This window comes from Macrobrachium rosenbergii, chromosome 2 (assembly GCF_040412425.1).
Source record: "Macrobrachium rosenbergii isolate ZJJX-2024 chromosome 2, ASM4041242v1, whole genome shotgun sequence".
NCBI classification, from domain to species: Eukaryota; Metazoa; Arthropoda; class Malacostraca; order Decapoda; family Palaemonidae; genus Macrobrachium; species Macrobrachium rosenbergii.
In genome coordinates, this window is record NC_089742.1 from 35,160,513 (window position 1) to 35,175,512 (window position 15,000).

At 36.5% G+C, this 15,000-nt stretch overlaps 1 protein-coding gene across 1 annotated transcript in view; it reads left to right on the plus strand.

The window, feature by feature from the left end:
- Nucleotides 1-15,000, plus strand: part of LOC136842770 (uncharacterized) — a 332,475-nt gene that overhangs the window by 274,065 nt on the left and 43,410 nt on the right. Inside the window, 1 exon segment of the mRNA XM_067110589.1 lies at nt 1-171. This exon segment is cut by the window's left edge and continues 1,300 nt beyond it. Within this exon segment, the coding sequence (XP_066966690.1) occupies nt 1-171 (171 nt within the window).

The window sequence follows — 15,000 nt, forward strand, 5'->3', positions numbered from 1 at the left end:
ACGACGACACGGACCTGGCGCTGCTGGAAAGGGAGATCGACGCCTTACTGTACGGCGGGGCCGCAGGGCGCTGCGACCCTCTGGCACCCCCACCTCAACCAGATTATTATGACCTCGACTCAGAGTTTGGCGCCTGCACTTGCCCAGCTTTCTCCAGACCCAACACCTCAGGTAAGCGAGGTCTTCTCGAGGTTCCTTATTTATTTTAGAAGGGTGACATACATTTAGGTATATGTTTGTGTAGGTAAAAGTATGACGTCTAATGAACGTCGCATATTCAAAAGAAATGGACACTGCATATTCAAAAGGAATTTTGTTTTAGGGAAAATTCTGATACTAGATTGAAAAGCCAGCTATGGTGGTCGAGTTTTAGCAGCGTGACTAAAATTTAGGAGGTAATTTTTCATGAATTTCCGGCGATCTTAAACTCTCTCTCTCTTCTCTCTCACTCTCTCAGGCATATATATATATATATATATATATATATATATATATATATATATATATATATATATATATATATATATATATATATGAATGTCTCTTTCCTGTAATATTACAGTGTAATATGAATATAAGAAGGCCCATAAACACTATTAAAACGTTGAAAACATATTTCGGTCACGTGCTTCTGTGCCCCTGTGCCATATTCTACCAGGTGAACAGGGGCACAGAAGCAAATGCCTGAAACATATGGTTTCAACGTTTAAATAGTGTTTTATGGGCCTTATATTCATTATATATATATATACATATATATATATATATATATATATATATATATATATATATATATATATATATATATATATATATATATATATAAACATGGGTATAAACTATGGGTAAATGTAGAGGATTTACTAAGTAGGTACACTACTGCTTAGATACACATTCATATACACCTATGCCTACGCAAGCATGTGTGTGTGTATAGACACTGCCTCAGAGATATAACTGCAAAATTTCCAATAAACTGAATACATAAAAACCTGTTTTATATCATATATATTTCTGTAAGGAATAAATGTTACGGCTGAATATATTTAAATTTGTATTGTAATGGATCCGTTGCTGAAATATACATTTTACCTCGAATTTTGCAATATATTTCCTTAGGATGGGACATTTAGTTAGAGAAAAAGGGACGTAGACACATGCAGAGAGAGAGAGAGAGAGAGAGAGAGAGAGAGAGGAGAGAGAGATAATATATAGCACTAACAGTAAAACAAAGTTTTTTTTTTTTTTTTTTTTACAGCGAATGACGTATATCTTTATGAAAACAGTCGGACTCGAACCCAAAAAATATATTTTCATAAAAGTGAAATACGAAGTAAATGAGATACTGTAGACAACACGTACTTTCATAAATTCATATTCATTTCACGTCATCACCATTTCCGTCTATGAAGAAGCGAGGGGGGGAAATAAAACTAAGTAAATAGAGAATGAGAAAGGACATACAAAGAAAAGGTCTTCAGTGTGGGAAGGGAGAAGTAGGTAAGAGGGATGAGATCAGGGAGGGGGAAAGGGAGGGAGGGAGGGGGGAAGGGAGGAATGAGATAGGGAGATTGGGGCTGGTAACTGATCCCATAAGGTAGGTCCTAACCAGCCTTGGTAATTAGCTTTTACGAGGTAAACCCACCGAGTTGTTAATACTTTGCCAAGAGGCAAACGCACAGCGGGGAGAAGGATATGTATGTGTGTGCGCGCGCGCGTGTGAGTGCGTATATATGTTTGAGAGAGAGAGAGAGAGAGAGAGAGAGTATACTCAGTGTTATTTCACTTTTCACTGGCTCGTGTATACATTATGAAGCATGCATAATCTTGTCTTCTGCCAGGGCTTAACGCCTCTCTCTCTCTCTCTCTCTCTCTCTCTCTCTCTCTCTCTCTCTCTTCTCTCTCTCATACAGTATATATATATATATATAGAAATATATATATATATATATATATATATATATATATATATAACATATATATATATAATATATATATCCATATATATATATATATATATATATATATATATATATATATATACCAGACACATAAACCCCTCTCTCTCTCTCTCTCTCCAATGACTCAGAAGCGAGATATTATCCCGGAGAAGGCAAGTGACCCGTGCAGGGATAGCAGCAGGCCGAGAGTCTTCTGCCAGGTCTTGATGAAAAAGATACGCTGATATGGAAATGGAAGGAGAAAGCTACAGGTATCCGAGAGAGAGAGAGAGAGAGAGAGAGAGAGAGAGAGAGAGAGGAGAGAGGTAGAGAAGAGAGAGCCATCTTTAGGACACCAGGCCTGCAGGAGGAGGAGGAGGGGGAATAGGAGGGGGAGGAGAGAGGTGGGGAGGAGGGATTGTAGGGGAAGAAGAAATGGATGGTGGCGAAGCGTATGGCTGATGGTTAAGATTTCCGAGGTGTAACAAGTGATGAGAATAAGAGGAGACCTTTTCTTAGTCGGTTGCTGATCTATGCATTTGCTTGCCTACCTCATATAATTATATATATATACATATATATATATATATATATATATATATATATATATATATATATATATATATATATATATATATATATATGTGTGTGTGTGTGTGTGTGTGTGTGTGTGTGTGTATGTATATATATATATATATATATATATATATATATATATATATATATATATAGATAGATAGATAGATAGATAGATAGATAGATAGATAGATAGATAGATAGAGAAAGGGAGACAGACAGACAGACAGACAGAGAGATTAAGCCATCCCGGTATTCTGCTGCGCAAGTTTTTTACGTATGAACTGGGAGATGTAAGTTAATGAAGAGAAAGTGAATATTACAAAAAAGCAAGAGATGTTTTACACACAGGTTATTAACTCTGTAAACAAACGAACTAAATGAATACTAAGCAAAGTAAACAAACAAAGGACTACCTAAGACAACAAGAAAGGAAAGCGAGATACGACCTGAGAATTAATTTTAAAAATCTCCATGAAATATTCAAGGAAAAGTGGGAGTATTTAGTATTTAGTATTCCACGAGGAAACTGCCGAACGAGAAACTCCTGTAGCCTGTCTGCAAAATATCTTACGCGTCCTTTTCGGTTCCCTTCAATCCTCCATCACAAGCCTACAGTAAACCCCCCACTTTCTCCGCAACTCAACTCTTCCTTCCGTTTCGACTTGCAGTATCATATACCTTGTGATTATTACACTATTTTCTGGCCCAAGTCATGATCTCGGTGAAAAGAACAATAGGATTTCTTTTAAAACTCAATGCTTTTTAAATCAAATCACAAAAGTGGTATTTTATCGTCTGCTAAATTCACGAATGATCATACGTTCTGTTAGGCAAAAATAAGTCCACCTTCGTATTTTTTTTTTTTTTTTTTAGAAATGAAGAAATTGGAAACTTTCACCTGCCACTGCAACCCTCATAGCTGATTTGAATGTTAATTACATTAAAGAATGCTATCAAGGCAAGGTTAATCATTTTTAGTCGCAGGATACTCTAGTGTACGCTGATAAACTTAAATAAATCTCTTGACTTATTTATTTCTACGAAAGTGTCGAAGGCCTATTATTACAGTGTTTTGAAACGGAAGTGTTACTAAAAAGAAACACGACAAACCGCACCGAGAACATGAAATGTGAAAGCACGGATTATCCCCAGAACAAATGAAAGGGTAATAGAAGGTCTACAAGTAAGAATCATTTTTCTAAACCTGTTATATCATCTAGGCCTATAATTTAGGGTACATGTGGTTACCAGCGCTCACCATTCGACTGCCCCAAGGGCCTCCCTTATGCCTTCGAAGGACTCAGCTACCCTAAATTGAAGGACAAAGTCTTCAGGGAAGGATTGTAAAGTAGACCTATTATTTTTTTTTTCTCCTATAGAAAGCCTAAAAACTGTAGGAACAAGAGACCCTTTTAGTTTTCTGTAAAAGAAAACCACTGTGCCGGGCTTTGTTTGTCCTTCCGCACTTTATTCTGTCCACACTCTTTCTGTCCGCAGTTTTTATGTCCGCCCTCAGAACTTGAAAACTACTGAGGCTAGAGGGCTGCAAATTGGTATGTTGATCATCCACCCTCCAATTATCAAACACCAAATCGCAGCCCTCTAGCCTCAGTAGTTTTTATTTTATTTAAGATTAAGGTTAACCGTGATCGTGCTTCTGGCAACGATATAGGATGGGCCACCACCGGGCAGTGGTTAAAGTTTCTTGGGCCGCGGTTCATACAGCATTATACCGAGACCACCGAAAGCTAGATCTATTTTCTGTGGCCTTGATTATACCCTATAGTGGCTGTACAGAAAACTCGATTGCGCCGAAGAAACTTCGGGGCATTTTTTACTTGTTTATATTAATTTTACAATGTCAAGATAAGCTAGACTGAGTGTTGACGAAAGACCATACCAACATGGTAACAACCCCGAGGCGTAGATGATAAAAAAAAATTATACCTCAAGGCATGAATTTTTACAGAGGTGCTTTTACACATTTCACCCTGGCAAATTTATGATCGCCTACTCACTTTTCGTATTTAATAGTTAATTTTCCATGGGTATTAGTCTAGTTCCTGCCCATTTCATTTTATGGTGGTCTTTTTTTAATGTGAGTAGCTTTTCTTTTTATATTTTTTTATTTCAAATTTTTCTTTTGAGTTGGGAGTGTTAGCGCACAATTGGATGATATCCAGAATGAATGTGAATTATCCTGCTCACTGTTCAAACGAGACAGTATAAAAATGGATTCTGGAGAACATTAACTGTTGTATAAACAACCAGTTTCGCGACGATTCCTGGATTGGAAACAGGATAAACAAAATACTGAGGACTGATTTTCTTAATTTTTGCTCAGTTAAAACAGTTATGAGAGCGGTCAGTCAAGCTGTATACGAACTTTGAGACAGAACGCAGCCCGAATATCATGGTCTGGGATTTTACGAAAGTAAGGCATTTTCTCAAATTACGGGTTCCCTTAACAACGATTTGTATAACGGATATTCATGCAAAGTCAGGATTTTACATGAATATTCGTTATACAAATGACGAATATTCATGTAAAGCCCTGACTTAATCATGTAAAGTCAGGACTTTCTGTGAGATACAGAGCTTAGGAACATTGGCCGAGGAAACGTGAGGCGCCGGTGCAAAGGCAAAGCCTCAACGAAACAACTGTGAAGACGAAATTTGTGAGGAATATACATCTAGATTCGTGAAGCAGCCACATCGGGAAGAGACGATCTAAAACTTTAGCTAGAGTGAATTTTCAAATGAAAATTTAAATACGAAAAGAACCATACCTCAGGATGCACTGGGCATGCGCAGTTTCGCTTAGCATGGCGCATCCTATTCGACAGCCCTCCACTTCTTAGAGTAAGTTGCTCCTTGCGCTAGAAAGAAAAGAATTTTCGCTTATAGGACAATTATTATACGCTGATTCTAGTCTGTAAACTTAATGACCTTTGTATTATGATTTTAGTATTCACAGTCGCTCTGAACAGGCGAAGTGAGTGAGAATGAAGGTATGTGCAAGGATTTTCGATGCCTGAAGAAACAATATAAATTATTTCTCTTTCTCTCTGCGCAGAGCACCCATTGTAATATATATATATATATATATATATATATATATATATATATATATATATATATATATATATATATATATATATATATATAATATATATATATATATATATATGTGTGTGTGTGTGTGTATGTATGTATGTATGTATGTATGTATGTATGTATATATATATATATACATACATATACATATACATATATAAATATATATATATATACACATATATATACATATATACATATACATATATAAATATATATATATATATATATATATATATATATATATATATATATATATATATATATATATATATATATATATATATATATATATAGACATAAAACACTATGAAACATTACAATGAAAATGAACACCATGCTGTCACATTCCTCAGAAATAATAAAATAAAGAAAAACAAAGCGTCCCTAGAAACAAGACAAGAGGAAGAGACAACGGGTAACACACAAAAAGAAAGAAAAACAGAAAACAAAAGCAGATAAACAAGAAAGGGAAAAGGACCAACCAACCAACCAACCAAAAAAAAAAAGCAAGACACCAAAAAAAAAAAAAAAAAAAACAGCAAACAAGACGGACGCCACAACCGCAAAACGGGAGCACAGGCTCAGAGGCAAATACCTCGCCAGCGCATTTTTACCACTTCTTAGCAACGGTCTCTCTCTCTCTCTCTCTCTCTCTCTCTCTCTCTCTCTCTCTCTCTCCTCGAACAAGTTGTGATCATCGAACGAACGCTACCCGCTTGACCCAATCAGCCAGGAGCAACAGCAGCAACACAGCAGCAACACAGCAGCAACAGCAACAGCAGTAGCACCAGGGGCTCTCTGGCTCTCTCTCTCTCTCTCTGTGGTAATCCCCCCCCCACCCCGCCCCCACCCCCGTTCCTGGTCCTGCCCTTCTTGCCCTCTTCTTCACCTTTTCTTCTTGTGCCGGAAATCCATTCCTTGCCCAGAGAACCCTGGAAGCAATCCTGATGCGTAGATAGGGATACATTGGGCCATCGTTTTCTGTTTTAGGCAATCTTTATTTCGTTGCCTTTAGTTGCTTAAATTATTATTATTATTATTATTATTGTTATTATTATTATTATTATTATTATTATTATATGATTTTCAGTAATGAAAAAGAGCCCCCCAGAAGGGCAAATTTAAGAAAAGTAAAATTTCTGAAAAGAGAGAAAGAAGAAGATACATGTTTGTACGTATCTACGTAAAACAACATTATTTTGCTTACTGTTAACGTTATTTCCCTTGTTTTTCAAATATATGCGCTACAGTGGCGTTCAGTGCTTCAAACTACTTACGTTTCATGTTTCCCATTACTTCTAGCAAATTATTCTCTCCCTCTCAGACTGAAAATTCCTAAGGTTATCGGACATAATTCATCTTAGAGTTCTTTATTATATTCTCTCTCTCTCTCTCTCTCTCTCTCTCTCTCTCTGCTGGAGCATAACCTCTTTGACCAAGAATTCTTAAGGTATTCTTCCATTATTGGTCTTTGAGTCCTTTACCATAATTTTCTCTCTCTCTCTCTCTCTCTCTCTCTCTCTCTCTCTCTCTCTCTCTACCAGAGCATAACCTCTTTGACCAAGAATTCTTAAGGTATTCATCCATTATTGGTCTTTGAGTCCTTTACTGTAATATTCATCTCCCTCTCTCTCTCTCTCTCTCTCTCTCTCTCTCTCTCTCTCTCTCTCTCTCCACCCAAAGCCTGACTCGTCTGACCGAGAATTCTTAAAATATTCTGACATAATTGCAACACCAAGTAAGTCCAAGCAAAGAGAAGCAAAAAGCAGTTGCCAGGGAGGAGAAAAAGCAGCTCCCCGCGGACGTGGTAATTACTGAATTATCTGCAGAATGTTATAGGGTCAAATGGAGAATGAAGACGAGCAGGGGTCGCCAGCGTTATAAGGTCACGTCGGGTCACCGGAGGTCAATCTACGAGCGATGCTGTGCTTGATTATTTGGATAGTCTCTTCTACGGGCTTTTGATTGAGCTTTTGAGGAAGTTGTGCATAGATTTAATGATTATCATTATATGTGCGTATATATATATGTGTGTGTGTGTGTATTTACACACAAAAAAAAGTGGAATGCACAGTTGGCATATGAGAATGGAAGGCCATTATAGACTTGTCATTGTATAAACCCATCATATTTTTAATAAAGATATATATATATTTATATACACACATATATATATGTATGTATGTATGTATGCATATGTGTGTGTGCATATATATATATATATATATATATATATTATATATATATATATATATATATATATATATATATATATATATATATATATATATATATATATATATATATATGTATATATATATATATATAGATTCTCGATGTCAAGACATCTGTTTCCAAAAATTGTTACATCTACCAAAAAGTTGTACAAAGAGAGAGAGAGAGAGAGAGAGAGAGAGAGAGAGAGAGAGAGAGAGAGAGAGAGAGAGAGAGAGAGAGAGAGACTCGATATTACGAAAAAGCAGAAATCTTGCCTTAAAAACTGGAAATCATCCAAGAAGTGAATGACCTCGATGCCCTTTGACCCCGGCAAGACCACGTGTCATCTACAGAAGAAACGGACTGACCAGGTACGTCAGATTTGGGTACCAATTTCTTCAAGTTGTTATTGATTATGAAAAGTAATAAAAAAAAATACGAAAATTGTTGTCAAGAATAGACGGTGCTTCAGGAGATGTAAAGAATCGACGAGGATTGAAAATGTTTCCAAGAAAAGAGGATTTATTGTGTTTGGTCCAAGAAAGGAGAAGATTATAATACAAAGCGAGCTACTGATTTACAAGATATGAAAATAATTTGTCTTTGTGATTGCATCCCTTTTTTTCTGAAAGAGGTCTTCACGGTTGTTTATAGATTCCAAAACAACCGTGTTATTTCAGGACTTCTGAAGAAGCAAAAAATAAAAAAGGAAGGAACAAAGAAGGAAAGTTACTGCACGAGGATTTTAGAAAGTGATATTAATTCTCACCAGTCACCCAACGGTAGACATCCTTGTAACCCGGCAGTCGGGCGAATAAGAAGAACACACGAAAAATGACATGTTTTTCGAGGATGATTTGGGTAGCGATGCCAGATATGGTAAACATGTCTGCCTCGGTCTCTTCACTGTTGAGAATAAGAGACCAGTTTTAAAATTGTACTTACTTTTGACTGAGGCACTTCATAGATAAGAGTCGTTTTTCTGGCGTGTCTTGAACTTCGAATTCTAGACGGGATCACAGAGGAGAACCACAACACTGCAGGAGTTAAATAACAGATTACACTCGAGTGTTTGTAGAAATCAGAGTCAAGGGATCACAGAGGAGAACCACAACACTGCAGGGGTTAAATAACAGATTACAGTTGAATGTTTGTAGAAACCAAAGTCAAGGGATCACAGAGGAGAACCAGGACACTGCAGGAGGTAAATAACAGATTACAGTCGAATGTTTGTAGAAATCAGAGACAAGGGATCACAGAGGAGAACCAGAACACTGCAAGAGTTAAATAACAGATTACACTCGAATGTTTGTAGAAATCAGAGACAAGGGATCACAGAGGAGAACCAGAACACTGCAGAAGTTGAATAACAGATTACAGTCTAATGTTTGTAGAAATCAGAGACAAGGGATCACAGAGGAGAACCACAACACTGCAGGGGTTAAATAACAGATTACAGTTGAATGTTTGTAGAAATCAAAGTCAAGGGATCACAGAGGAGAACCAGGACACTGCAGAAGTTGAATAACAGATTACAGTCGAATGTTTGTAGAAATCAGAGACAAGGGATCACAGAGGAGAACCAGGACACTGCAGGAGTTGAATAACAGATTACAGTCGAATGTTTGTAGAAATCAGAGACAAGGGATCACAGAGGATAACCACAACACTGCAGGGGTTAAATAACAGATTACACTCGAATGTTTGTAGAAATCAAAGTCAAGGGATCACAGAGGAGAACCAGGACACTGCAGGAGTTAAGTAACAGATTGCACTCGAATGTTTGTAGAATTCAGAGACAAGACTCAAAGGAGATAAAGAGCCGAATTCTAGCTGGAATTTAATAGAACACTAAACAGAGATAACTGTCGAATTCTAGCAACAGTAGAGATCGGAACAAAGCCTCCAGAGGAAATAATGAAGAGATAATTACTCGGGGTCGAGATAAGAGGTGAGCTGGCGAGCGAAGACGGGCCGACAATTATCGAATCCCGGGGATGATTTTATGCCTCATTTAGGCTTGTTAACAATTACTTAAATGCTGAGGGAGACGAGAGGGATGGCTGATTGACGCGTCGAACAACCCGGCTGTAGTTTTATTTAGACGTTATTGAGAGCGGCCCATGACTTTTATTGGCCTTACTGGAGGGGGCCCCGGCCAGTAAGGGTCGTTCCGTGTCTTTTTCCTTTTTTTACGATGTTGCAAGTGTCTCTTTTTGGTCGGGCTCTCTCTCTCTCTCTCTCTCTCTCTCTCTCTCTCATGTTTAGCATCTGGGGATCATGAACTCTTTTGGATAACTGTGATTTATGTAGTTGGAATTTGTCTCTGTATCTTGAAACCCTTTGTGTAGTTTAGATTTGTTCGTTTACCTTAAACCCCTTTGCATAGTTTTGATTTGTTTCTGTATCTTGAAACCCTTTTGCGTAGTTTCTGTATCTTGAACCCCTTTACATAGTTTAGATTTGTTTTTGTTTCTTGATATCCTTTGCATAGTTTAGATTTGTTTCTGTATCTTGAAACTCTGCATAGTTTAGATTTGTTTCTGTATCTTGAAACCCTTTTGCGTAGTTTCTGTATCTTGAACCCCTTTACATAGTTTAGATTTGTTTTTGTTTCTTGATACCCTTTGCATAGTTTAGATTTGTTTCTGTATCTTGAAACCCTTTGGGAACTTTTGATTTGTTTGTGTCTTCAAAACCCTTTGCGTAATTTAGATTGGTTTGTGTATTTTCAAAACCTTTGCGTAATTTAGATTGGTTTGTGTGCCTTAAAACCCCCTGCGTAGTTTAAATTTGTTTGTGTATTTTGGAACCCCTTATGTAGTTTAGATTTATTTTTTTCATATTGAAACTCTCTGCGTATTTTTTTTTTTTTTTTTGCTGTATATAGAGACCCTTTGCGTAGTTTAGATTTGTTTGTGTATCTTCAATCCCTTTACGTCGTTTATATTTGTTCCTGTAGCTTGAAACCCCTTACGCAGTTTACATTTGTTCCTCAAGTTTGAAACCCTTTACGTAGTTACATTTGTTCCTGTAGTTTGAAACCCTTTACGTAGTTTACATTTGTTCCCGTATCTTGATATCCTTTACGTAGTTTATATAATTTTGTTCCCGTATCTTGAAATCCTTTACGTAGTTTATATTTGTTCCTGTATCTTGTAACCCTTTAGACTAATAAATTTCTAAAGTTATATTTGTCAAGACAGAAACATCCCTCAGCGGTTTTGAAAATATTAACAAATCAAACGAATACAGTAGAAATTTTTTTGCCGTCCATTCACTGTTGTCCATTCATTGATCAACACTGAATCTCATGTTTACCCATATCTTTGTTTTCGCCCTATCTTGTTCTTAAGCGATTGACAGCTTATAGTACAAGTGACACGGGTCCCTTCTTGTCTAGAAAGGAATGAGAAACAAGACAAACCAGTTGCATTTGAGGATCGCAAAGCGTAAATTAAAAAAATATACAGTAAAAATAATGTTGACTGTCTTGAAACTTTGGGATAAAAAAAAAAAAAAAACAAGGCACTACGGTACATGGGGCTAGAATTCGGTACAAAAAAAAAATAAAAAAAAAAAACAGAAAAAAGATAAGGAAGAGAAAGAGGTGGGAGAAAAATAATGGTTACCCAAAAGGTGAAGTTTAATCATCATCCAACGTGGACTGGGGCAGACGGACGCCATATTGTTTTTGTGTGCCAACTGAAGAATGTGGTTAAGGATGAGCAGCAGGTGTAAGAAGAGTGAAACACGGAGAGAGAGAGAGAGAAGAGAGAGAGAGAGAGAGAGAGAGAGAGAGAGAGAGAGAGAGAGAGGAGAAAAAGTAGTAGTGGCGAGACTGCCCGAAAAAGCAATATGGCGAGGCAGCACCGTAAATCATATGCACGATTTATTGCTGGACGAGCCCCGGTCTCACTCGCTAGGAATTCAGGCCAGCCTCCTCCTCCTCCTCCTCCTCCTCCTCCTCCTCCTCCTCCTCCTCCTCCTCCTCCTATGCTATGAGGATGGTCTGGATGGTGCCCCCGATGGATGGAAATGGGATCGTTCCGTTGGGGAAGGGTTAGTGAGGTGTGGGGAGGGGTGGGTGAAAGTGTCCACCCCAGTGGGGATTACATTGGGGATTGATCGAAACCCGGGGATTCTATAACCCTCGGAAATATGTCAATCTTCCTTGGTGGCTTATTAAAATAATCATACATACTTTTCCTTTGACTTATTAAAAGGACAAGAGACACTCTCCCTTTCTTAACACAAGATATCATCGGCCTTTGTCTATGTGACGCCATTGTACACCCATTGAATTTTATAGGTGGGTTAAGTTATTTTCAATATCTTCATCATTTAAAAATCTTAGGGTTGGGTTTCTACTTCAGTGCCATTGCGATTTTTCCGTTTCATCTTCAACAAAATGTATACACGTATTAATGCCCATAAACTTGTGTGGGCTTGAAACTATTTGCACATAAACACACATACAAACACACACACACACACACACACACACACACACACATATATATATATATATATATATATATATATATATATATATATATATATATATATATGTATATATATATATATATATATATATATATATATATATATATATGAAAAGAGAGAGAGAGAGAGAGAGAGAGAGAAATTCCCACATGACATTAAGTGCAGAATGATAATGAAAGTGCCATCAACCTTTTAAGAAGCTGAGCCTCATGCAACCTTATTGAAAGGCCTTGAAGTGTCACTTGGTGTCAAAATCTCAAGGTGTCTAGCCAATGTGTCAAGTAACAATATATATATATATATATATATATATATATATATATATATATATATATATATATATATACATATATATATATGTATATATATATGTATGTATATATACATATAATATTATATATATAACTGCGTTTTATCCATTGTAAGTGGGTCCCTCAAAACTCAAATTATTTGGGAATGAGGTTGCTAGCCTCATACCTTGTCTCATGTGTGTTCATGAAACTTATGCGTGTATGCTGTAATCTGATAAAAAAGTGCTTATAAAATAAATACAAAAATCACATCTGAAATCATGTAATATACATAGGAACGACATTGAAATTCCTAGAGCCCACAAAAAAAGGAAGATTCCAGCCCAGAGACTTTAGAATACTTTTCACTCTAGATCAGTATTCTATACAGTTTTCGTGTACTATTCTATCAAGAATTCGTGTACTATTCCACACAGTATTCGTGTACTATTCTACACTGTATTCGTGTCACGTTTGGAGTCATTTTTCTACTGCCTCTGATGAGGAAATCCATACGATTTTTTTTTTTTTAGTCACTGTTCTGAATCACAAACAGATCGACTGCTACACATCAAGAGGGGAAATACTGACACTCAACTGTTGAAGGAAGAAAATACAATGGCGTTAAAAAATGTCACTTGGGAAATAAAAGAAGGTAAAAGCAATTCAGTAGGAGCAGAAGTTTACGACAGGTAATTAGGGAATAATAATTAGGAAAGAAGCTGTCATTATAGAAATATGTTATATTAGAGCACGTCATCTAAGAAAATGTTATATTATAGCTTGTCATCAAGGAAAATGTGTCACTTGGGAGGTAAAGAAAGGTAAAAGCATTTCAGCAGGAGAAATAGTTTACAACAGGTCATTAGGGAGTAATAATTAGAAAAGGAAGCTTTCATTATAGAAGTATGTTATATTATAGCACGTCACCAAGGAAAATGATATATTATATATCTTCATCAAGGAAAACGTGTCGCTTGGGAAATAAAGGAAGGTAAAAGCATTTCAGTAGGAGAAATAGTTTACAACAGGTCATTAGGGAGTAATAATTAGAAAAGGAAGCTTTCATTATAGAAGTATGTTATAGCACGTCATCAAGGAAAAGTATTAAGGTTGAGGTACATAATTTAGAGGAAATGATGTTATAACACGTCATTATTGGAAAATAATGATGTTACAGTGGGTCATTATAGAAAAATAATAATGTTGCAGTACGCCATTATAGAAAATTATTATGAAAACAAGTCATTAAGGAAAAAATAAGGTTAAAACATATCATATAGAAAGATGAGATTAAAACACATTATTTTGAACGCTGGGTCTCACGTGGTTTTATCTATAGGCTTGAAACAAATTTTACTCTTTTTAATCTTTCATTTATCAGTTTTTATTTCTTTATTCCTTCTTCGACAATGAAATCAAATCATTGTTTCGAATGATAAAATGTCCTCAAGACTTTATTCGAATACAATGAATAATTTATTTTGTAAACTTCACAAGCGCTGATATATTTGCTTCCAACTTGACATTCTTCCAAGAGCTGCCAGAATCTAACATCAAGACCTAACATCAAGTTTCCCTAGGAAGTTATTAATGTGCGGTGTCCAAGGGTTAAAGTGGACCATATATTCTATTGCGTTGAATCATTTATAGAACCAAATCGTGCTTTCTTTAACAGAAAGGTCACTGACCTCTGAGGCACAGCCATGGAAGTGGTATAAAGTTAATTGCTTGCTGACGAATTAATTCATTTTATGTATTATTTTATACATCTGTAGATGCGTGTGTGGACGCCCTTTGTTTTTATGTGATGAATATAATTGTAATTGTGTAAGAATTAAAACGCTAACATAAACATTTCTTCTTTTTTTCGAAGCAAGCTGTAATGACGTAGGGTTTTGGAGAATTTCATTTCTTCAGACTTTCCTTTTTTTCATTATCGAAGTTATGATTTTCCTTTGTTCGTTGCTGTCAGCAAACAAAACATGGAATATTAATATAATTTTAAAAGAGAATTCTGGTCCTTTCTTTATTTGGTACAAGGCATGCTCGCGCTCACATATTCACAGAATTCTGATGAGAGGGCATTGAAACTCTAGGTCCGATGATTCGGGGAAGGACGAGCAGCGGATCTTCTTCTTCTTCTTCTTCTTCTTCTTCTTTGCCCATTTCTATATGGGGTCGCTGTTTCCTATCAGCCCTCTCCAGGACCAGCAGCGGATATAGCCGAGTAATTCCAAGAAGAAATTTCTGTTAAACTCTTGAAGCCGTTGTTTGTTTGTGATTGGTCATTAATAGCTCCCCTAAACGCTTGTATGTCTGAAATCCAGCCACCAACACCCCCTGCC